The 23,695-nt window shown below is 35.3% G+C and overlaps 1 protein-coding gene across 1 annotated transcript; it reads right to left on the bottom strand.

The window, feature by feature from the left end:
- Positions 1-1,439: 1,439 nt before the first annotated feature.
- LOC149425186 (uncharacterized) lies at positions 1,440-23,695 on the bottom strand. Its single transcript, XM_089649866.1, has 7 exons — positions 23,541-23,695; positions 8,321-8,457; positions 6,996-7,260; positions 6,413-6,624; positions 6,108-6,330; positions 4,042-4,298; positions 1,440-2,548 (listed from the first exon to the last, which is right to left on the bottom strand). Exons 1-7 carry the CDS (start codon positions 23,551-23,553, stop codon positions 2,321-2,323), a joined length of 1,335 nt encoding a protein of 444 aa, XP_089505992.1. The 5' UTR covers positions 23,554-23,695; the 3' UTR covers positions 1,440-2,320.

The following is a 23,695-nucleotide window of genomic DNA, read 5'->3' as shown; positions in this document are numbered from 1 at the left end:
TATTTTTTACGCTTAAAATTTTCGAATGATTCACATATTGCACAATACGTAATTATTTATATATGTGTGATTATACCTGTACCATCAGCAGCCTAGAATAGACAAATCTAATCAAATTAAATTTGTAAATAAATGAATTGTGGCCATTATAAAAATCACATCCACGAACTATTACTTTGTCATGAAATATATTTGATTAACTGTTGCATTATCCTGGGGATTTTAGGGGTTTCTCTTATACCTACGCGAAACCCGTGGGCAACAAATATTAAATCGACAATCAATTTTTTTGTTTATTTACTTTTTTAGTATTCTTAGCAGAAAAAAATGTTCACAAGCCAAACAAAGATGCACACAACTGGTTGAGTGGTTAATTATATTTATTATTTCTATCATACAATAAGGACCTTTCTAATGGACGTCTTTTAAATTTTACACAACTGATAAACAACTATTTATGTATCGTAAATGGTTATTTATCAGTTGTGTAAAAATTTAAAAATGTTACTTTGGTTTTAAAAAACAGGGGGTAAGTTAATAATGCTTGAACGGTGCTCAGTAATTACTATGCATGGTTATTTTCATCAATAATTGAAAATTTACCGTATAAAATAACTTTGTGCATACAACTATTTAATATAAATCAGGATAATGAACCAATGGTTTTGTGTCAATTATTTTTATTAAATAGTGGTGTATATACACAGTCACTTTTTTATTCAAATTATATTTCGTTCCGAAATTATATTTTTTTCCGTTCGAAAATTCACTACTTCTCTCCCCCTACTGCATCCCCCTCCCCCACACTCCTTTCAGGGTCACAAAATACCTACCGCATCTCCTTCCCCTAAACTCCTTTCACTCTCACAGAATACCTATCGCATCTTCTTCACCCACACTCCTTTCAGTTTCTCAAAATATCTACTGCATCTCCTTCTCCCACACTACTTTGAGTATCACAACATACCTAGCGCATGTTTTTCCTCACACTCCTTTCACTCTTACAGAATACCTACCGCATTTCCTTCTTCCACACTACTTTCAGTGGCGCAAAATACCTACCGCATCTCCTTCCCCCAAACTCCTTTGAGTCTCACAACATACCTACCGCATCTTTATCCTCACACTCCTTTCACTCTTACAGAATACCTTCCGCATTTCCTTCTCCCACACTCATTTCTGTCTCACAAAATACTTACCGCATCTTCTTCCCCACTCTCCTCTCAATCTCATAAAATACCTACCGCATCTCCCTTCTCCCGCATTCCTTTCAATCTCCCAAAATATCTACCTATTTGGGGATGCTAATTATACCATAGTCCAACTGGCTCAGAACAGTTCGAATCTTGTGCGGTTTTTGTTATAGAATTGCAATGAGTTCTTGAATTGTAATGTGGCCTAATGTACAGGAAATGTTGTGTAAATAAAACAGTATAAAGTATATTTATATAATTTTATATTTAGCATTTTCAGCAATATAATTTGTATAAATATATAATTATTAGCAGTGTTTAAAATAACAAAATTTTACTTCATTGCTTTCAAAATTTATCTTGTTTCGGTATTTTTAAAATAACGGTTAAAATGCATGAAATAAAATAATTTTTAAAACAATTTTTTTCGTTTTTTTCATATTTTTGTTTTTATGTGGCAGTCTTATAAGCTAATCACGTGACGGCAGAGGTCGTCAACTCGTGATCTGTGCAGCAACAAGGCACTATGAAATAACCTACGTACACATTAAATTGAAAAAAAAACTTCATATACAGCATTTATATAAACACAATATCCCTAATGCAAAACAATTATTAGATTTATAAACATAAAGCAATTTTTTGACGTTTTTTCGACATACTACCATTTTTTGCCGTTTTTTTGACATACTACAATTTTTTGCCGTTTTTTCGACATATTAAAACTTTTATACTGAATGATTGAATTTTGACATCGATTTTACTTCTAGCTGTCATTTCTTTATGCACCGCGTTTCACAAAAAATAAGGAAAAGAGTTTGCGAAGTAACCCCTCTCGGTAAAAAGTAAATATAGGCTCGCTAAAATTTTCCGCTAAATGAAAATAAAAACATTTCAAAGTTTGTTTTCTAAATTATTACAAATAATTTAAGTTTTTCGATACGAGCTTAAAACATGGCGCATTGTGTTATTATGTCGTTATGTTAGGATATTATGTGCTCCAACATAAAAATTATAAATATTTGATAACGTAAGATATCCCAAAAATGTCAAGTAAATGCCCGTCGCGGTGTCTGTGCCCTGTAAGGCTCGAAGGACCAAAATGTTTCAGCGTGTCGCAGTGTAGTCTACTGGACGAGCACTTCGTAGTCTTGGAAGCCGAGCTCCTGGCCACCGTAGGAGATGTAGCAGACGCCGTGGGAAGCCTGCACCTTGCCGACGGTGAGGGAACCCTCGTGGCTGGCGCGACCCACAAACAGGGGCTCGCCTTCCTCCGTTTCACCGGCGGGCATGGCTGAGGCGGGGATGGCGGCGCCGCTCGTGGGCACCCAGTTGGCGGGCCCTCCTACCAGCACCTGGAAGGTTAACATTTATGTAATGAGAAAAAAAAAGCTTTTTCCTACGATATTCTTCTTTCGGGTAATGTAAAGGTATAATAGGTTCAGACAAGACATTGGAGGTCAATTTCTGGAAACATCCCTAAATCGTAATTTTCCGGACTCCGAGCAAGACAAGCAATATTATCAAGAAATATTTGAACAGTAATGTTCGAATATATCGTTGGTATTTTTCGAAAAGTCCAAACATGAAGTTATGTCAAAAACATTAAGTCCAGGATGTAATCAAATATAATACACAGCTTTTTAACTGAAAGTCGTACTCCTCAAAAATATATATTTACAACACGAAAATGTAACACCACTTTTGCTCAACATCATTCCACATATCTAGGGAAAAAATACTTCAACAGCCTTCCCGAAAATAACAGAACAATCGACAACGATAAACACCTACTAAAAGCGATTAAAGAGAAGTTCAATGTAAAAAAAAATACTTTTTAATAATCTTGATTTGTAAGGAAAATTACACAAAGGTGCTTTCAATAAGGGTATAACCTATAATATATACCCTTTCTACTCTTTATTTTTGTGCAATAAATATTTTTTTGTATTTTTAATTTTGAACAATTAAATATAAAGGAAACAATGGACGTACTGTTTTTCGAAAAATACCGAAGATATACAAATATTTTCAATCTTTATAGAAAAATACCGACAGTATTGTATAGATGCACAAAATGATTTCGTAAGCTTTATTTTACCTTTACTTATTTGCTAGTTGAGGAGATAATGATAACTTTAAAAATGAGATACGTATACTCAATTTAAAATAGTATCAACCACATTTATTTTTGGTAATTATTCGGAATCGCTGAACACGGATTATACGAAGTATTTTTAAATAAAACCTTCTGATTTACCTTCATTACTATAAAAGGAATCTGATTGCATTTGGGAAATTTTTAATTTTATCATTTTTGATTTTTGCAGTAAGATTCCTTTTATAGTAATTAAGGTAAATCAGAAGGTTTTATTTAAAAATATTTCGTATTATTCGTATATAGCGATTCCGAATATTTACCTTATTTTGTTTTCAGATTTCTTTGATTAATGATTTTATGATCATAATTAAAAAAAAGAATTCACATTGATATTTTTGTTAGTACTGTTCTTAAATGCTAACATTTACCATTAGCTATTCATGTAATGTCTATGCATTGCAACAATACATTCAATTGTAAGGCCAATGCAAAAATATTAAAAGTCGTGATGTCAGAGAGATAATATACAACATTATTTATCACGAACACAACCGGTTAAAACTTTACAAATTTTCTTCAAGTATAAGTGCATAATAAATTCTTGTCGTTAATACTCGTACTTGTAGATAACATGTTTTATTATGCTTTCAGAAAAAAACAACATAATTCCAATTACAACGATGACATCACTATCGTTTTTATATTTTATAAATAATATTTTTAATGTTTTATTAATATCTTTCTTACCTGGTATTCCGGCTTGCCGTGTTCGGTACCTCCCCACGCCACATAGCACACTCCGTGGGACTGCACCACCTTGCCGGGGATCAGGGCCCCCTCGTGCTGTGCCCTGCCGATGAACTGCACCTCGCCATCCTCTCCCCCAACCACGGCCCCCGCGGGCAGGTTGCTTCCCGACACGTCCACCCACACCCCAGCACCGCCGGGGCCCCCGCCCATGGTCAGCGCAGCCGCCATGGGGGCGCTCGGGCGCACACTGTCAGCTACACAAACAAACAAAACACGTTAATACAACAGTCTAAATTAAAAAAAAAAAAAACTTCAAGCGCAAATTAAAATGTACCCATATACTTTTTTTAAAAAGCGTTCGAATTGCGAATTATGAAAGTATTTGAACATGTATAGGAAGCCTTGCGTAAGGATTTTAAATATATTTTGGTATGTCGATATAGTATACAAATAAACATGGACAATGATGAAATAAAAATAAAAATAATAAATAAATAATAATATATTATTACGATGCGATAATTGGATAAAATGATAACAACATTCACCAAAGCTACAATAAAAATAATTAGAAGAATGGATTATTATCTAGATACCTTGAATTAATTATGGATGACAATAAATGTTAAAAACGTGGATGATTGTTAATAATTCATACTTAATTGTAATTATCTAACTACGAACACAATTAATTTAGCTTTGCAAAATTCAAACTTCTGTACTTCTCTTTTCAGTTTCTCCTTGGTTGCTATCGAAACTCAAACATTTATGTAGTCAAAATGTTCTTCACGGAGATATATTGGACTACTTTAAAGCTGGAAAGCGAACTAAAAGAGCTGCTTATATTATATGATACTTTAAAACATTGCTGATAATATTATGTACGAATATACAATCTATGGGTACTTCTAAGTAAATACAGGACAACGACGATAACTTTTTAATTAGATATGTACCGTCTAAAACGCTTCCTGTTCAAAATTACACGACGCGACGCGGCAAAAAGATTCGTCGCAGACACTTTTTTACGTGTGAGGTTGAGTTCTGCCATTTACCTGAGCGCTTACTATGACAAAAATTGTTATATTGGTATATCACATCATAACTGGTTTTCGCAGTTAAATACCAAAAAAATTAACCCGTAAAAAAAACTAAGTTTTATATGCTGAGGATTGAACCTTTCTTCTCAGGGGACCGGAGTCAACGGCGCTACCGACCTTGCCAGATGCCGTCGTGTAGGACCGATATTTATTTAGTATTTAATTGCTTTTATGGTACGTACACATTTGCGAACGAAAACGAGCCGAGCCACGAATTACGAGAAAGAAATGAAACAACAGCAAGCGGCATTTCGCGCCATTTGCGGTTGCTTCGCTCCTTTCCCATAAGTTGAGGTTCAGATCAATTAACACCAAAAGTTGGTAGAATTCGTTGTCATCGACAACGAGTCTATCTGCCGAGTCGGGAAGTGGGTTAATTTCCATTCCCAAGATTTGCATCCTTTCATTATCGAAAACAAGAGTGAAATTCAAATAGAGGAATTTAAAATAAGGCAAAAGCACTGTATCCAAGTAGGTTCAGCAATAAACCATATTCATTTATGAAATATAAAACCTTCTCATATCCCGTTTAGTGGGAAAAACATTATTAATTCAGTAACACACAAAACAACACAAAACAAAGTAACTTAAGTTACATAAACAAAACTTTTATTTTTCAAATTTTACAACATCACAATAACATTGATTACGTATTTAAAGGCAAGAATATCTATACCGATTGCAGCAAAACATTAAATTATAATATCCAAACCACCTTTAAACATGCATTAAGGCACTAATAAAACTATGTTGGTTAAAACCAACTCACTAACATAAATGAACATTGAACATTTAGGAATTTCACGAAACGAACAACGCTGCGGTTGTGACATTGAACTTTTTATGAATTTTAATCAATTTCGTATTAGGCATGCATTATTGATGTTAACATAAATATTAGTGGTTTTAGAGCTGCCCTGAAGTGCGCGATGAAGGACAATGCCCATATAATGCTCTTCTAACCTATGCGGCCAATGCAGCCGGCGCGAATCTTCCAGTTTCCAGTAGCTCCCCATGCAGTGCGCACTCCGAAGTGGGAGATGTTGAAGGGGGTGGGGTCGGTCCACTCCATGATCACGTCTCCGGATCCAGACCCAGACCTGACTATAAGCCTGCCCGCCCTCCACTGCACCAGGAACTTTCTATGCTCTCCGGCATTTACGACTCCAGCCGTGTCCACAACCACCTTTATAACAACAACAGCCAATTAAGTTTCACTTCCCAGCACGCGATACTCCATTCATAATGACATTAAAAATGGACTGTACCTGATCAGGCTTGGTCTGCCTGTATCGGATAACAGACTTGGTGTTTTCCCAGCCGCCGATGATGATCTCATACATGGGATCTGTCAGCCCGCGGTCCATAGTCAGGCAGACGTGGCAGTTAGAGGCGCCCTTGAATTCAAACTCCAGTTCTCCGGATATCACGGGGCTGAATGTGTACTTGAGCGAATCATCGGTGGTGATTTCGTCGCGTTCTACAAACATCCAAGAGTCAAGCGGTGTGGAGAAAAACTGCCAAAAACTTCTAAGCTGTTGTGCTACCCACTACCCGTGGTGATATACTACGAGAGCTAATGTGTACCTTGCGATCGAGCTGATAGAAAACCGAACAATATTCTTCCAGGCACTATAACATCTCTTGATAATATACCACTGGTTAACAGCGTTAATTACAAATCTATTAAACTATGAAATCAATATGGACATGCGTGGAAAAGTAAATATTATTCTGTGGGAATTCAACCCGACCGCACGGCTAAAGATAATAAATAAGGGTTAAATTCCAAAGATTTAGAAGCATTTGGGTACATTTGTATAAAACATTCCATTTCCTATGAGCACTGACCTTCGATGATCCAAGTGCCGCTGGCTCCCCAACCGGTGGAGACGCCGAAGTGGTTGATGGCGAAGGGCTCTGGATCCTCCCAGGAGAGGATGGGAGCAGCCTCTCCCTCGCGGCCGGCCATTATGACTCCATCGCTCCAGCGCACCCAGAAGGCCCTGAACTCATCAGCGTTGAGGATTCCACCGGTAGCCACCTCTACCTTGTCGGGCTTCTCGCGGTTGCGCCTGATGACGCTCTTGGTGTTGCCCCAGCCTCCGAGGAATATCTGAAATATTCAATATTTTTGTTAGCTCTGTCACTATTTCTATGAAAGGTGGAAGTACTAGTGTTATTGATCCCTTCGACACCGGTGGACAGTGATGGACATGAAAAACCGAAAAAAATACTTGCAGAACTTAAAAATATTATTAAATTTGATTTACATTAAATTTGAAAAAAGTAAAATGGAGTTCTACGAATTAAACACAAAAACAATAAATATTTTGTTGTAGTTGTGTGTTGTATGAAACCACATAATACGCAAATGGCGACGTTTCACGGCAAATGTATTATGCAAATTTTAAACCAGTAAGTATTCAATTCGATAGTACCTGTTTCTGGGAAACGAAAACACCAGTCTACCTGGTCTAATACTCAATGTCATCAGGACAAATAATAGCTTAAGTAACAAAATTATCATAAACACTAATCGTGCAACGATTAATAATTCGAACTGGAGCTAGAAAGAACACGACAAAAGTTTTCAGCAAAAGAAGAGTTTATTGCGTTTGGCATGATTTGGAAACAGAATCAACAAAAGAATGCCACAATTTTAAATCAAACAAAACATTAGCCAAAGAAAATTATGGAGAGAAGTCGTTTAGAAAAGGTAGATTATCTTGTTATTGTATCGGTGGAGATTTTTATGGCAGAACATACTTAACTGGAATCCAGCCAGAATCAATACCGGCAACTACCAACTTTCTTACCGTTCTCAGATAATAAGCTTCATATTTAGCTAGATTAAAGCTTCCTGATCTTCTTGCGACTTTTTTACATCTGTCAAACTAACTACCCTCGCCACTTCTATCCTTTATATTTAGAACTTTTTCGGAAACCACACTGAAAGTAGAAAAGATGGCGATCTGTTGAAATGTCCTCCTTTGCACAGAATCAAGCAGGTTTATCAAGTATTGTGCTGCTCCAGCCCATAGGTGGCTCCCAAATGACTTATGCTTAGTTCCTGCTCTGTTCCTGCACTCTTTACAATCTTTTACAAAATATATCCCACGTATGCTATTGTCTCATTCCGCCATAACTTATGATGAAGTAGCTAGGGTATTTACCTCGACCATTGGGCTGGTCTCCTCAGGTCCTGTGGTGAGTGCAATGTGGGCATCGTTGGCAGCCCTGACCTTGAAGTTGACGCATCCTGACGTCACGGGGTAGAAGGTGTATGCGAGATTGTCCTCGGTGGAAACATCTGGAAACAATCGTTATTTGTTCATTAGAATCATTAGTGAGCATGCGAAGAAAATGACACCACAGTGTGGAAACAAATATGCCATTCCTGTAAAAACTCGCTAACCGATGCTGCCGAAGATGGTACATGTTTGCGAGCTTGTAGTACAAACGTTGAATAAATGTTTTAAGAAAATCTTTATTTGCTTTAAGAAATGTTCATCTGGAACTCAGTAAGATTTGCAAATATTTGACTTTTGTTCAAAGAGCAAAAAATCGTTTCACACCTTACTGTTGAAAGCTAACAAACTTTAAAATAAAGCAAAAAAAACTGTTATAAAAACTACGAAGACAGTAGTATTTTACTGGAAATTATGCTTTCATAAATATTTGAATTATTATTTATTTATGTTCTCCATAAAACGGTTATTAACCAGAATGCATTACGGAGTAATCAATATGTTATTATTAAAATTTGTCTGGCTGAGTCAGCTGCACTATGTAGATTGAATTTGAAAAAGATATATCCCAAATGAATATAAAATAAACAGCATGATAGCTTTATCATTTTTGCACATTGCACACATGCTTTTCACATTTAAAATATAAGAGCCAGCCAGTATAATGAAATTAAAACATCCAGACATACTAAAAAGATGGGGACCAAACAAAAAACCCATTAATAATATCGCTAATTTTTATGATATATTATAGTAACATCATCTGGACATATGGTTTTCACGACTAAAAAATAAGAACCAAGCAAACAGCTTAGCTACAAGAAAAAATCCAGACGAACAAAAATATGGATGCTGGCCAAAAAAAAATGCACGATAATTTTCAGCGCTTTGCTGGAGTAAGATATTTATTGAACTAAACGACCATTCAGAAACTTCTATTGATACCATTGAATAAACATTAATTAATATTTTAATTTGTTCTATCATAGAAGCTAGTCATGCATGCTTTATGGACCATGATGTAATCCATATGGGTGCATTTATAAATACGTAGACCCACGCGCATATTGGTCATGGCATTCTGTAAATTTACCTTCTCTGAGCTGCAACTCTCCTTGAATGCGTTCCTATTATTGGATATAGTGTAAACGGTATAGTATAATAGTAAGACTAATCTATCCATAGCATTATTCATGGTTTAAAAGGACACGTCTTCTGTCATTGTTAGATTGCTCGACATCAAACCATACCTTGGAATAATGTACCTATTATACCAAATTAAAATATGTACATCAGTGGGTAACTAGATAGTAGGTAGGCATGTTTTGTCCTCTTTATTTTGTAATCCGACCATCACGCAGTAAAAAGCCACTGTTAATGACTTCAGACGCTAATATATATTTTACAATTACCAATTATATCAGCATCTATAATAATGATTTTACGTAGATTTGAAGTTTTAATAATAAAATCATTTTAAAGGACGCTTGCATGCGTTGCAGTGTACTGGGTGGATAAAAATGTCTTTGCCACGAAGCTGAAGAATGACAGAAAAAACATGAAAACAACAATTTTGAAATGAATCGCGTGTCTAAATTTAAACGAAATTGATAAACGTTGCTACGTACGTAGTATCTTTGGGCATTTAAGAGGGAACTGTAGGCGGGGGTTACAAACTAGACAAAAAAACTTTTTTTTAGACACAAAAGTGTCCTCTTTAAAATGATTTACTCACACTTTATTAATTACTTCAAAGTGATCGCAGCCTCAAAATATCAAGCAGACTTGAAGATTTAATCTACATTGCATAATATTATAAGCCCTGTTTTTTCACTCCGAGACTCATTATCATTATAAATGACGGCATAGTTATTGCGAAATGAGTTTATGTACGTTTGTCTTCTAATCATTGCTTGCTCTATAACTCTATAACCTCAACCAGACCATCCGGGGACTCGTCATTCCTATCGCCTCCGTCCTGTGTAGGTCTGTTAACTCTTTTACGTACTCGATTCAAAAGACGCGAGACCCAAAATCATCACCCGAGACAGACAGAACAACACACAATCAATAATAAACGAAGCAACAAACGATACGAGAGTCGAGAGAATAGTAGTCGGACTCCCTCATCCCAATCGCTTCGCCTAGAGCAGGGGTAGGGAACCTGCGGACCACGAGGCTTTTTAGTGAGGCCCGCGACCACTTTCGGTGCGGCCTGCAATAATTGCTTTCAGAACGCGAGAACAGTTTTCTTTCACGGTGTTTCAGATACGTTTTTAAGTCATTATTAAAAAAAAACCGAAAGGATAGCGGACAGGTACGTACATATGCAACTATGTTAAAATTTTATTTCTTATTATTTTACTAATATGACATTAAATGTGTAATATGATATTATAAGCGTAACGCTAATTAAACTGGGGATTCGCTTACAGATAAAATAACAGTTGTGGATTCATCTGCAGACGCATTTAGGAAGGAAACCATTCTTGTTTCTCCAATCCCCCCTCCCCCTCAGCCGGGTAATACTACTAACATCCAGATGGCCCCCGACAGCGAAAAGGTTCCCCACCCCTGGCCTAAAGTCTAGACGCAATGGTAACCTTATCCGGTCATCCAATGTTCCGCGGAACAGTGAACAAGCTCCGCGAAATGATGAAAGCCAAAATTTAACGCTGCCTCATCTAAATTGCTTAACTGCCTTGATTAAAGCCTTAGACACATTACGCTATATTATGAGGCAAATTTGGGGGTGGCATATACGTATAATACGTTGGGGTAACACACTACGCTATAATCTTCCCCGGGAGAGGGGGTCAGATTAATTGGGGGATTTCCGCGGAATATCATTTCTATGTATGGGATCTGTCACTTTGACAGATGACAGCCACTTAATTACGGCGCTCCGTAAATTGTTCTGACCGTCGCATAATTTTCAAACATGGCCTGGCTAGCAGATCACGACGCATATCGTCGCCACGCCCACACTTATAACACATATTTTTTTCTATGGGATTGCATGACGAGCAATATGGAGTTATATAAAAAAAAAATAACATATAACGTAATCTGTAAATTTAATGCTGGATTATTCAAACCTGCCAGGCTAGTTGGCAGCACTTGCTTTCAGTGCGAGTAAGGTAGTTTAGCTATTTAGCTTCTTAGCTCATTTTTAAACATAACTCATTCACGTATAAACAAATTAAAATAAGTTCAGGAGGGACTCTTATAAATGTTTAGACTCTAGATACTCTAGAACCACTGGCCTAGAGAATAGAGCAAGCATAACGATTTTCTACGTAGTAGCCATAAAGCCTGGGTGAGACCTGTTACTAGACAAAATTACTTCATGGCGAAATGTCTAAGCCCACACCCCACACCAAGAAGCCTTGGCAATCAAATAACGTTGCTATTTATACCCTTCCCGTGGCACGGGTGTGTGGGTCGTTAGTGTTGTGCTCAGAAAATGTAACGTAATCATATCGATTGTACAGCCTTTTTGCAACCTTCGGGTACAATCATCGATATGGGAGTTTCGAGGAATAACTAAAGCTTGAATCTATCTGAAACTGTTACATTCGCTACAAACAACTTTTACCTACAATAGACAAAAGTAGTAATAAAAAACAATAAATAAAAGTATACGTTATTTGTGCGTGAAAAAATACAGTGCAATAAATGTAGACTCAATTATAAAAATTGTTTAAAAAAATATTGTTGAGGTAGGTACCTACATTTCACTGAATCTCGAAATATGATATTTGAGGAAAAATATTTAAATCCAGTACCTACCTACTTATTCATGTGCATCATGTTGGACTTCTGACAAAAAATAGAACTGAAATTCTCAGATATTTAAATAGTTCGTGGTTTATATGTATATGATACATAACAACCGATGTGAGTAAAGTCCACGGAAATATCTATGGTTGTGTTAGAGCGGCTTGGTTTGATACAATGAGTATTGGTTATTGAATCATGTTTTTAAAGTATCTAAGTAGGCAAGTGTAATGAATTGTAGAATCATATTACCTTCGCGGTTGGTGACTTAAATTGCTGCAAGACGGTAAATCTGATATGCATAATACCTAATACAAACCACAGAACAGAGAAATAAAATATGTATATAATATTCTAAGTGTTTACTTTAAATTTTATTTGAAGAAAGGTAAATATTTAGGGATCTGAAATTGAGGGGTGGAGATTTTATTTATTAAGAATTAACGGCACAAGTAGTACACGTTTATTATAAATCTGTTGAAAATGACACTGCAGGCCAATTCATTCTAATTAATGAATTGACAGATTTACCAACAAAGTGTCATTACAAAGCAAATGTGTTATGAGAACGGCGGGTTACGTGTTCGTAAAAATTCAAATATTTTGGCATTTCGTCTTTATATTTATCAGGAAAAGCACTCCTGCATGAACAAGTATTCCTATATATTTTGAATGGACTGATATTTTATCAGAAAATGGATTACTATCAAGATTTTATTTTGTTTAACAGAATTTCAATAAATCAGTTACACTCATTTTTCTCCATGTATATGTATATACATGATAATTATTGACAGTCATCATACAATATAGAAAGAAGAAAGAAAAGACAAATGATAAGATTATATTAGTAAACAAGACAAAAGAAAAATGAATATACATTAGTTTAGAGTAAACGAAAGAAATTAAGAAGAAATAAAAACAAAAATCAAAAAAGCAAAATTATCACAATAATATATACTTGATTTTATGGTAAGTATCTAGCGAAAATAATTCAGAACATATGTAAATCTATAGAAAAACGTAGGTATTTATGATAAGCTTCCAGAACCGCATTTTCGAAGACTACTTACTGCATTATGCATGCAGTGCATTTTGCTTCAACCCATCCCAAAGGCTCATCCTGTTCCAAATAAATAAAAACTGCATTTTGATTGCAATCAAGTTCCTCTACGTGACACTTTGTAAAGCCAAGACATATTTGTCCAACAATGGAGGCGTTATATTGCATAAAAATACGTAACTGTTCAACTATTGCATACAAAATCAACGAATCTATAGACCGTTATTATAGGCACCCTGAAAAGGTTGTGATGCCAACGCAAAGTGGGACTCCCACTGAAATGCAGAGAATAGATGTGGGTAATTGAGATTCAAGGTGTGTGCACTGCCTGTGACGGTACAATAGATCGAGGTATTCAACTAACTATGATCAACAACAGGCAGGGTATACCAACAGTTAAACAGAAATTTTATTTAAATACTCTTCCAAACTGGATTTATAAAAAAAACGTTCTTGCGTATTATTCGTCCTCCGAGGCAGCGGTTATCAGTAAAGTTTTGGTGGACAATCTGGACAATTCGTTCATATGAAAAATATTTTTTGATTTTCCACTGCCTAAATAAGAAAATTTACTGTTTCACTCTTCACCCACAAACATTTTCTTGCGAACAACAATATTTTATTAATAAAGCGTGTAAATTGTTTGTTTGTCTCGTTTATAATATATTATATATTTTGTTTACGTTTGGAATTTCGAAATTTAAATAAATGTTTGTTGGGTCACACTGCCGCAACGTTTTTACAGCTCAAGACGTATTGTTTTGCTATTCATCATAACTCAAACATTTTCTTGGCAAATAACAATATTTTATTAATAAAGCGGAAAACTTGCTTGTTTGTCTTGTCAAATAATTTCAAGATTAATCTTCAGCTCCATATTTCATTGCTATCATAAGCTGTCATGTTTTCAAATATCCATTCAGCTTGACTAAAAGTAGTCATTACGCCATAATGTTCAGTTTTACTAAAAATGACTATTCGTCCTATTCGTTCAAATCTACAACCTCCAATATGTTTTTACCGCTAAAACTCAGAAACGAGTCCCGGTACGATTAAAGGAGTTATATGTTGTGGTGGCCCTCTATCTCCCATCCATGAATAATATTCCCGTTTTTACCTGAAGGGCTTTGGAAGAGAAAAAATTCTAGAACAGTCCAGAACATTCTAGAACATTCTAGAGTATTCGAGAGCATTCCAGAACAACCCGAAACATTCTGCAATGTTCGGGAAAAGTCTGGAACGTTCGAAAACATCCCAGATCATAACAAACTAAAAACGGGATTACAGTCCGTTTCCTGATAAACTTATAGTGAATTCGTAATCGTGAAAGTACATTAGTATCAAACAAAGTCTCTACCCGAATCTGTCTTAGTACTGAATATATATTTTATTTATAAGTACATGTTAGGCCTGGTTCCCACTATGCCGGACCAGCAGATCTGCCGGGCCGGTAAAACTGCCGGAAGGGCTAGTGGCTGTACAATTTATATGTAGCTATTCACATTATCCCGGGTCCGGCATTTTTGCCGAGCCCGGCATTTTTACCAAGCGTTTTGTCACTGCGAAAGTGCCGGTAGAACCACCAGACCGGAGTAATGTGAACGAGTTTGTGCCGGTATCCGGCTGTCCCCGCTCGCCCCGCCCGCGCTCCGGGCTCCCCTCGCGTCGTCGGCTCGCATTTTTTTAAGAAAGTAGACGTGTTCGCCCCGCTCCGCTCGTTCAAATCTTTTTATCAGTATTCAAATGTGTACCTCCATACGAACGTAGGAGATTAGGTGTTAAAGCAAAGCCTTCATCGCCAACCAGTATAAACGGTAATCCCTCGTGCAAGTTTTCATGAAGCGGTCTAGGCTTTGGTACATTTAAAGTACCATCATTGATCTTTTGCAAAAATGTACTATCCTTTAATATATTAGAATCGCATTCCTTGCCATATGAGCCCACACTAATAAAAAATAAATCGGTACTCTGAATCAACAACTGCCATTAATACAAAAGAATAATATTCCTTGTAATTAACGAACATAGAACCACTCTCGGCTGGTTTCAAAATTATAATATTTTTGCCATCTACTGCTGCAACACAGTGAGGAAAGTTGGCTTTTCTTTCGAATCCTGAAGCGATGTCCTCCCATTCTCTCTCCGGCTCCGGTGTAATGTGAACACTCTTGTCCGGTGTCCGGTTTCCGGCAGATCTGCCGGTCCGGCGTAGTGGGAACCCGGCCTTACATGATTAATACATTTATTTAGAGAAGATACATTAGAGCACCATACTTGACAACTGCCTGTTTCATGGTGCCCAATGGAGGAATGGTTAGTTTGAATTTAAGTGTAGTGTAAACATGTTTGGTAGAATTATTAAAAAAAAAAATTTGGTAAAAAAATGTTTTTATAACTCACAAAGTTTTCTATAAAATAAACACAAATATATAAAGTAGTACACATGTGTACTATATAAAGTAGAGAAAAGTCGAGCAACGCCGGTAAAAGTCGGTTAGTCACTAATTAAAAATACAGTTGTAGCTCAATAATAGGAAGTTACTTACAAAGATTAGTAAACTTTGAGAAATCTGCAAAAATATGAAAATATTGTGCGCCAAAAACGTAATGATTATTATTTTCCCGAACTTATTCCCGAACTCGCTGATCTGAGAAGATTATTTCATTTGAATAAAAGGTGCTATTAGCCATTGATTTAACAAGTTAGACTTTCAATATAATTAGCCAATTTGGCTGCTTTATTATTATGTTCAATGGTGATTACTAGCGCCACTGTGTTGGAATTTTTTGCTTTCTGTGTAACGAGGAAAATTTGAATATTTTTTACAACGGCGATGTATTCTGTCACGTGATGTTGTTTCGCCACACAGTTGCCATGTTCCGTGAGCTTTGTATTGATTTTGGGGAAATAATTTAATTAAACTTGTAAGTTCCCGGGAACAAAACACATCAGGGACGTGGAAGAAAAACTTCATAAATCTAAATTAAAACTACTTGTGAGTTATGACGTATGTAACACTCGACATGGATTTGCTAGAAAATTTAATTAAATTAAAATTAAACAAATAAATTTTTTATTAAAATTAGCTAATTATTTGATGAAATTGTTAAAAACATGTTTTGTGTTTTACTTATTAACTGAGTTTGCTAGTAAAGGTCCTGGAAAAGAGACTAGATTATATATTCATGTTAGTATAAATAATTTAACGAAGGTGTAATTATAAAACTAACGCTTAAATTGGGACTCTAAAATATTCATTAGAATGACAATAACCAGAATATTTTAATGAAAATTGCGATCTGATAGAACTAAGAATGTGACTTATAATTTTATAATCATCGTAATAATTATTAAGTAGATGTTCTAATTAATGATGTTGTTGATTACTTCTTACCTTCTAGAAATAATCAACATTATAATCAGCTATAAGAGTGACGAATAAGACGAAGTATTAGTATTGGTGTGTGAGTAAGTACTGTGACGTCGTGTGCTGTATTGCGACTTTTTCGTTTTGCAGTGGTTGGCGATCATATTATTTGTATTTTTTACAGAAGATTATGGAATATTTGCTGTACCCCGCCATGCGTTGCTGTGGCTCAGTTTTTATTTGCAGATAGAGAAACAATAGCGCGTCTTGATTTATGTTATATAGATAATAGAAGCAAAAAAAGTTATGCAACAATGAATTTTATTTACGTTTTATTTTACTTTCACTAAAAACCTCGTTCGAAAAATATCCAAGCCAGAAATTTAAGTAGACCTTAAACAAACGGTTAGTTTAACTATTTTACAATGTGAAATAATTTATTTTATTTTTCGGAATAACTTTATTGAGTAAAACCTCAAATTGTAATATTTAAATATTGAAGGTAATATTAATGATTTCTAAACGAAAATCTGAAACAGAAAAATCAAAAAAAAAAATTGATGTGACCGTTTCCTTTTCTGATTTTTCTGTTTCAGATTTTCGTTTAGAAATCATTAATATTGCCTTCAATATTTAAATTTGAAATAATTTAAATTATTATTAATTTAATTTAATCCGCGTCTATTATTTGATTAGTGTGCTAGAATACATCGATTGTACGGACATATTTTTTAAATATTAGAAATTTCTAAATGTTTTCGGAGAAATTCGAACGTGATATCACTACTGAGACATTTATCTAATTTGTAAAAGGGCAAATTACGGCAACATTTATTTTCTTATTTACCACATTGACATTTGTAATGCTTTTTCTTTGGGTCATTGTGATAATTCATAATATATTACTGTTAGCATGATTTTATGGCTAATATTATCATTGACGTAAGTGCCGACCGCAAAATGCGTTACATCATCAAAATTAACCGACATTTCGATTAATTAAACTAAAATGATTATAAAAAAAAACTATTATAAAAAATGATTTAAAAAATATTTATAGTTATTTTAAATTGTGACATATATACATTACAAAGTGTCCGCTACATATGAAAATATAAAATGATAATGTTTTACGCGTTTGTGTGTGTTGTTTTTAACCCCTGGCTATTAATAAGGTTGACCCATGATGTCATCGCTGTTTGCGAGTCTGATTTCATAGGCACCATAGCGAGCGTCGCTCCAGGCTGACTCACCAATCAACATGGGCCGCGGCCACCTACTTTGCAACATCTATGGAATGCTTAGAACAAGGATTACGACCGGTCGATCATGAAGATTTCCAACCAAAATTTGGTCTATCCCAAAAATGATATGACCGTGAAATTTGAAAATATAAATTATTTCCTACTTTAATTGATGAAAAAAAAAAATACTCATAATAGACCAAATTGGTTTAGCTAGATTCGTGCGTATCCGTTAATTAAGCGATTTGATGTTAATAAGTTTGACAAGGGGCCTTTTTTGTGGTATTACTCGACAGCGGTTTTCAGCGAATTTCAGGTGTTTAAAAATTCATGTTCGGGTAATCAAAAACAAAAATCAACACAAATTTCAGTTAGATGCTATGAAAATTAAGATGAAAAGTAGCTCCGAAGCTCAAAAAGGTTGGGAAACCTTGGCTGAGAAAAAAGAACTGCCAGCGACTTGCAACTTGGAACTGCTTGCGACTTAGAACTGTCTGCGAAATAAGACTCTGAGGAATGGAAATTATTACGAGTTGGATCTGTCTGTGACTTTGGAACTGCTTGCGACTTGCGAAAGGTTGGGAAACCTTGGCTGAGAAAAAAGAACTGCCAGCGACTTGCAACTTGGAACTGCTTGCGACTTAGAACTGTCTGCGAAATAAGACTCTGAGGAATGGAAATTATTACGAGTTGGATCTGTCTGTGACTTTGGAACTGCTTGCGACTTGCGACCTAATATTGCAGAGACGTGACTTCAGAGAAAGGTGTTCACCACAATGGTAGTGTGTTACCCGCGATTGATTGACTATTCTGTTTTATGAGCCAAACGTTAAAATAAAAAGATGAACGTGGTTGAATTTTAGACGGCTCATTAATCTTGTAAGAAACTAACAAGAATCTATTTAGGACATCTAACGAGCGCTTTCATTAATCAAATTGAGCGATCACGTTGTTAAAATTTGAATAAAATTAGACTCAAATCCATGTGTCATATTTGTGACACTGCGGTACATAAAGATGGCACAGATCTGTCTGATCTGATGTATAAAATAAAATAAAAGTCAATATCACTGGTTACTAAGTCTATGCATTGCAGAATGCAAATAAACCCAAATTCGAATTTAGTTTTTTTTTTGAATTAGTAAAAGTAGAACAATACGATTAGATGAACTAGGTCCAGTGGACATATTTCAACTGGCCGTTCATAAAGCCATTTTCTCTAATATAACGTGTCTTGTATTTTTATAATGTAATTAACAATAAGCTAATTATTTTGTATGCTGAATACATTCAGCAAATTTAATATCTCAATGTGGCGTGCAGACCAGTGCTAAAAACCTTTATGGCGCAGTATTATTTATAAATACCTACATTGTGTTATTCTAGACAGGCCATTCCAGACAGAAAACAAAAAAGTAGATACTAGAAAACCATATTATCAATACCTACTACCTACCTAGAAAGAAGAAGACACAAATCTATCCAAAGAAGACTGGCGCCGCGCAAATTCGACGGGAATAGTGATGGTCATAATCGAAACATTTTTTTAAATCGATATAACATCCGTAATCAAATGACATGTTGTTGTTGAAATGTCACGAAAAAACACTAATTTTTATATTCTTATAAAACTGACGATGCCAATTTTTTATGTAAAAAAAACCAATGAGACTACTCATGATATTATATAATATGTAAAAGACAAATAATATCATCAAATAAATATCTACAAATCCCCATCGTATCATGTTCGAGCTATTATTGTTTTTATATCATGAAAACTTCATTTGATACTCCATTTATCATTTTTACTTCATTTAAATCATTTTTAAATTTAAGCCTTTGACACATTACGCTATATTATGCGCGCATAAATTGGGCGTGGCATGTACGTATTATATATTTGGCTGACACACTACGTTATAATCTTTCCAGGGAAAGGGGGTCAGATCAATTGGGGGGATTGTCGCGGAATATCATTTCTTTGTATGGAATCTGTCACCTTGACAGATGACAGCCGCGTAAGTACGGCGCTCCGTATATTGTTCTGACCCCTTCTCCTGACGTAGTTAGGAGAGGGGGTCGCATAATTTTCGAATATTGTCTGGCTAGCAGATCACAGCGCATATCGTCGGCACGCCCACACTTATAACACATCATCTTTCCAGGTGTGACAGGCCTGTATGGGATTGTATGGCGAGTAATATGGAGTTATATAAAACGCTTTGAACTTATAGCTTAATCTGTCACCCCCCTTTACACATACGATGGTTTATTTTTATACACAAGCCCTTTACAAATACATGTTTTATGATTTGTGTGACTTCCTCACATTTCTGAGTATAAGAAATCCATATTATTTTTTCCTATTCTCGTTTCGTCTGAATTGCCAGGCAGTATGTAGGTAGGTAGTGGGTAGGAATTAATATCTTTAGGACACGGCAAACAAACATGGTCATATTTGTTTATTGATTAAGAGGCAAACTAAGTATCCCCTTCCTAAAGGTAGGTACCTACAATAACACACACCTAGAATTACCTTAACCTTAAGATTTTAGCACGATATCGTGTAATGAATCGAATGAATAAGATTTTGGGTAGGCGTAGTACATACACGAATAAATAGCTTAAGTACATGGCCTTGCCCGAATTATGAATAGAAAAATATGTAAAAAAAATAAATTGGTGTCTCATTTCATTGGACTGCCAAATGTCTTTATAGCTCACGGTGGAAACGACTTTCCTGGCCGAAAACGGTTCAGTTAAAGTTATCTATGCAAATCACATGAAAACAGTTATCTCACCGTTAAAGTGTGTGCAGATTCAGAAAAAAAAAGTTTTTATTGTCTATAAACTGGAGCGAATCAAAATTTACCTATACAACTCGAGTATTTAAATTTTGTAAGGGTACCTACACATTCACAGCTCCCAAAACATAACTACCTCGAAAAAAATTGTTTGTTCTGTGCAAATATTGAACCTTGAACAATATTTAACTACGAAAAAAGATTTACTGTTGACATAAAATATGTGAACATAAGAAAACTAAGACCAGTAGAAATCTAAGAAAGAAGAAACTTATTTTTTATAACAGGCGTTACTGCATCTCCATTAAATTCCAGACGTTACCATTTTTATCCACTACAAATGAGGTACTTACTTCTAAAGATTGTGATCAAGAATTATCATCTCTAAAGATATAATAACTGGCTACATTTCGTAATTGCCTCTCCAGTTGGAGAATGCATTTTTTACTGCGTAGGAAGAATTCCTCAGCAGTAATTTCAAGACAGCCATAAAACCAGCAATGGATATTGTCAGCACAACTTGTTATTCTGCTGACCACCATTTCAATTCACAGGAATGTGAGAAAATGTGTTCGGGCAAAAGGTGTGACCGTAAACATAATTATTTAAAAGACGACTCTTGTAACGGAATGTTTAAAATAAATTATTGAATCAATATGGCGCATGTTTTTTTGTGATGTAAGAAATATCGTTTGTTTTTAATGTGATGAGAGATATTATATCGCTAGTTTTTAATGTGACGAGAGATATTTTATGGTTTGTTTTTAATGTGACAAGAGATATTTAATCATTATTTTTTTAAACTAATGTTTTTAAGACAAGATTTTTTATGCATAGCACAAAGGGTAACAATTATTTTACAAGCAATAATTATTCGCCTGAAACACTCATCCACATTAAAAAATCGATTGTTACCCTTTTTGCTATGCATAAAAAATCTTGTCTTAAAAACATTAGTTTAAAAAAATAATAATTAATATTTGACAAGTTCAAGTACAAAAATGTAGACAATTTGTCTCGACGCCATCTAGTGAGAGAGTTAGCACTTACAATGCCTTTCTCATATAAAATAAAGTTGGTTGTTTTCAGGTGAAAAAATGTAACAAGCAGTAATTGTTGAATGAAACACTAGTATATATTGAATAATTTCGCGGGTAAGAGATAAGCCGCCATAGCTCAGTGGTCAGAGCTGTCGACCGGAAATCGAAGGGACACGGGTTCGAGTCCCGTTGGCGTCATGTATCTTTTATCAGGAGATTTTTCAATGTGGATGAGTGTTTCAGGCGAATAATTATTGCTTGTAAAATAATAGATATTTAATCGCTTATTTTTAGCGTGCTTCAAGAAAACTAATCTTGTTTTGTATTTTCCGCATGAACAAGTAAGCAATTACCGTCCAACCTCCACACTGAAGTGGAGTTGTATTTCTATTATTATGGGATATCCCTTGGTTTATCAGAGCAAATGGAGTGGAGGTTAAAATCTTCAGAAATGAGGGAACGACTCAAGAATAAGATCCCCTTATTGGGAAGAAGAAACCCGCCCACAGATGAGATGGACTGACAAACTAAAGAAGGATAAATAGCTGGAAACGTTTGTGAGAACCTAAAACTTCTGACGAATAATTAGAAGAATTAATTGACGATAGGTACACATGAGTAAATCAGTAAACAGATATACCCGTTGCTAGTTTTATCTGCATATTATGCTTTAGCCTCTCTACATATCGCTAGGGGGCGTGGTGTATAGTAGTCTGAGAGAGAGATTATATGTGACGTCATATTTCTAATATCTTCTGTCTTTTTCGTTTTCTTACAAAACATATGAGAATGAAGGAGACGATCGTCGATGACGCCCGTACAATCTCTCTCTTGGACTACTTTTTTTATATGCGACAGAAGTTTTAAAGACTTCGGTGTTGCCCTAGTAAATACTGCTGTTATGAATTTATCGTATCGTCACTAGGCACTATAGCAAACCGGGGACATTATTCTGACACTTATTTGCTTTATTTAAAACGCCGGTTGGAAAGAAAACAATGTTGATATACAATGAAATTAACTATAATTATTTTAATGCTATCGTGAAAACGCAACGAAAATGTTTTAATTAATTAATCACGTGTAAATTTATCACAAATAAACGTGTATGGTAGGTAGGTTGTAGGTATGGAAATGATTTTCAGCAGGAAAATCTGTTTAAAATTTTAAAAGAAAATAAGGTTCGTATTTAGGATTGGTTATATCCGTCTGACATACTCACGCGTAGACTAGCTATGTCGATAAAATAATATTACAGAAAATTATTGGAAAAGCTTTGAGAAAAAATTAAAGACGAAAGTTATTAATTTTTAACGTTCTGTTCAGTCCAATTTTCGAACCAAATGGAGAAATTTGACATTGAATTAATGTTTACCTACCTACCCAGAATCCAAGTTGCATAACTTCACTGCAGGGAGAGTGGGGTAAACGGGAATGAGGGCAGGGGAAAATCAATGTTTCTCCGAGCGATCTCTTCGTGAATCAAAACAGATGGAAAAGTAACATTATTTAAAGAATTTTATATTTATGGGTACCGTTAGATTTGTCTTCTCTCTCACCGCTCACCACGCCTCGATCTGGCGAGATTCCAAACAACCGATGCCGGTATTTGCAGAACTTGCGTCAAGAATATTATTCAAAGCGCATTCTCTCTTACAAAGTGTTCATCTCTATTTCCTCTGACAGGAAAGTTCCACTAAATACAACATTCCGATAAAAAAATACTCTAACAGATGACACGTAGGTAGGGAAAAATAAGAAAATGTATTAAGTAAAAAGTGTGATATACTTTACACAGTTTTTTGTGTATATATTTTTTTAAATTAAGTTTAGTTTTACTCACCGATTGTTGCCATGTTTTAGCTTTTGATGGAGTAATTCCAAATATAATAAAGAGAGATTCACACGACACAACGATGCTCGCGGTTTAGATTCAAACTGGACACTGCCGGTGCCGGTACGAGTCGTTGCCTAACTATATAATAATATGAACCACAC

Source organism: Hesperophylax consimilis, chromosome 3, assembly GCF_061612785.1.
Source record: "Hesperophylax consimilis isolate HC1 chromosome 3, BYU_Hcon_1.0, whole genome shotgun sequence".
Classification (NCBI taxonomy): Eukaryota; Metazoa; Arthropoda; class Insecta; order Trichoptera; family Limnephilidae; genus Hesperophylax; species Hesperophylax consimilis.
This window is presented reverse-complemented; position numbering and strand designations above follow the sequence as displayed.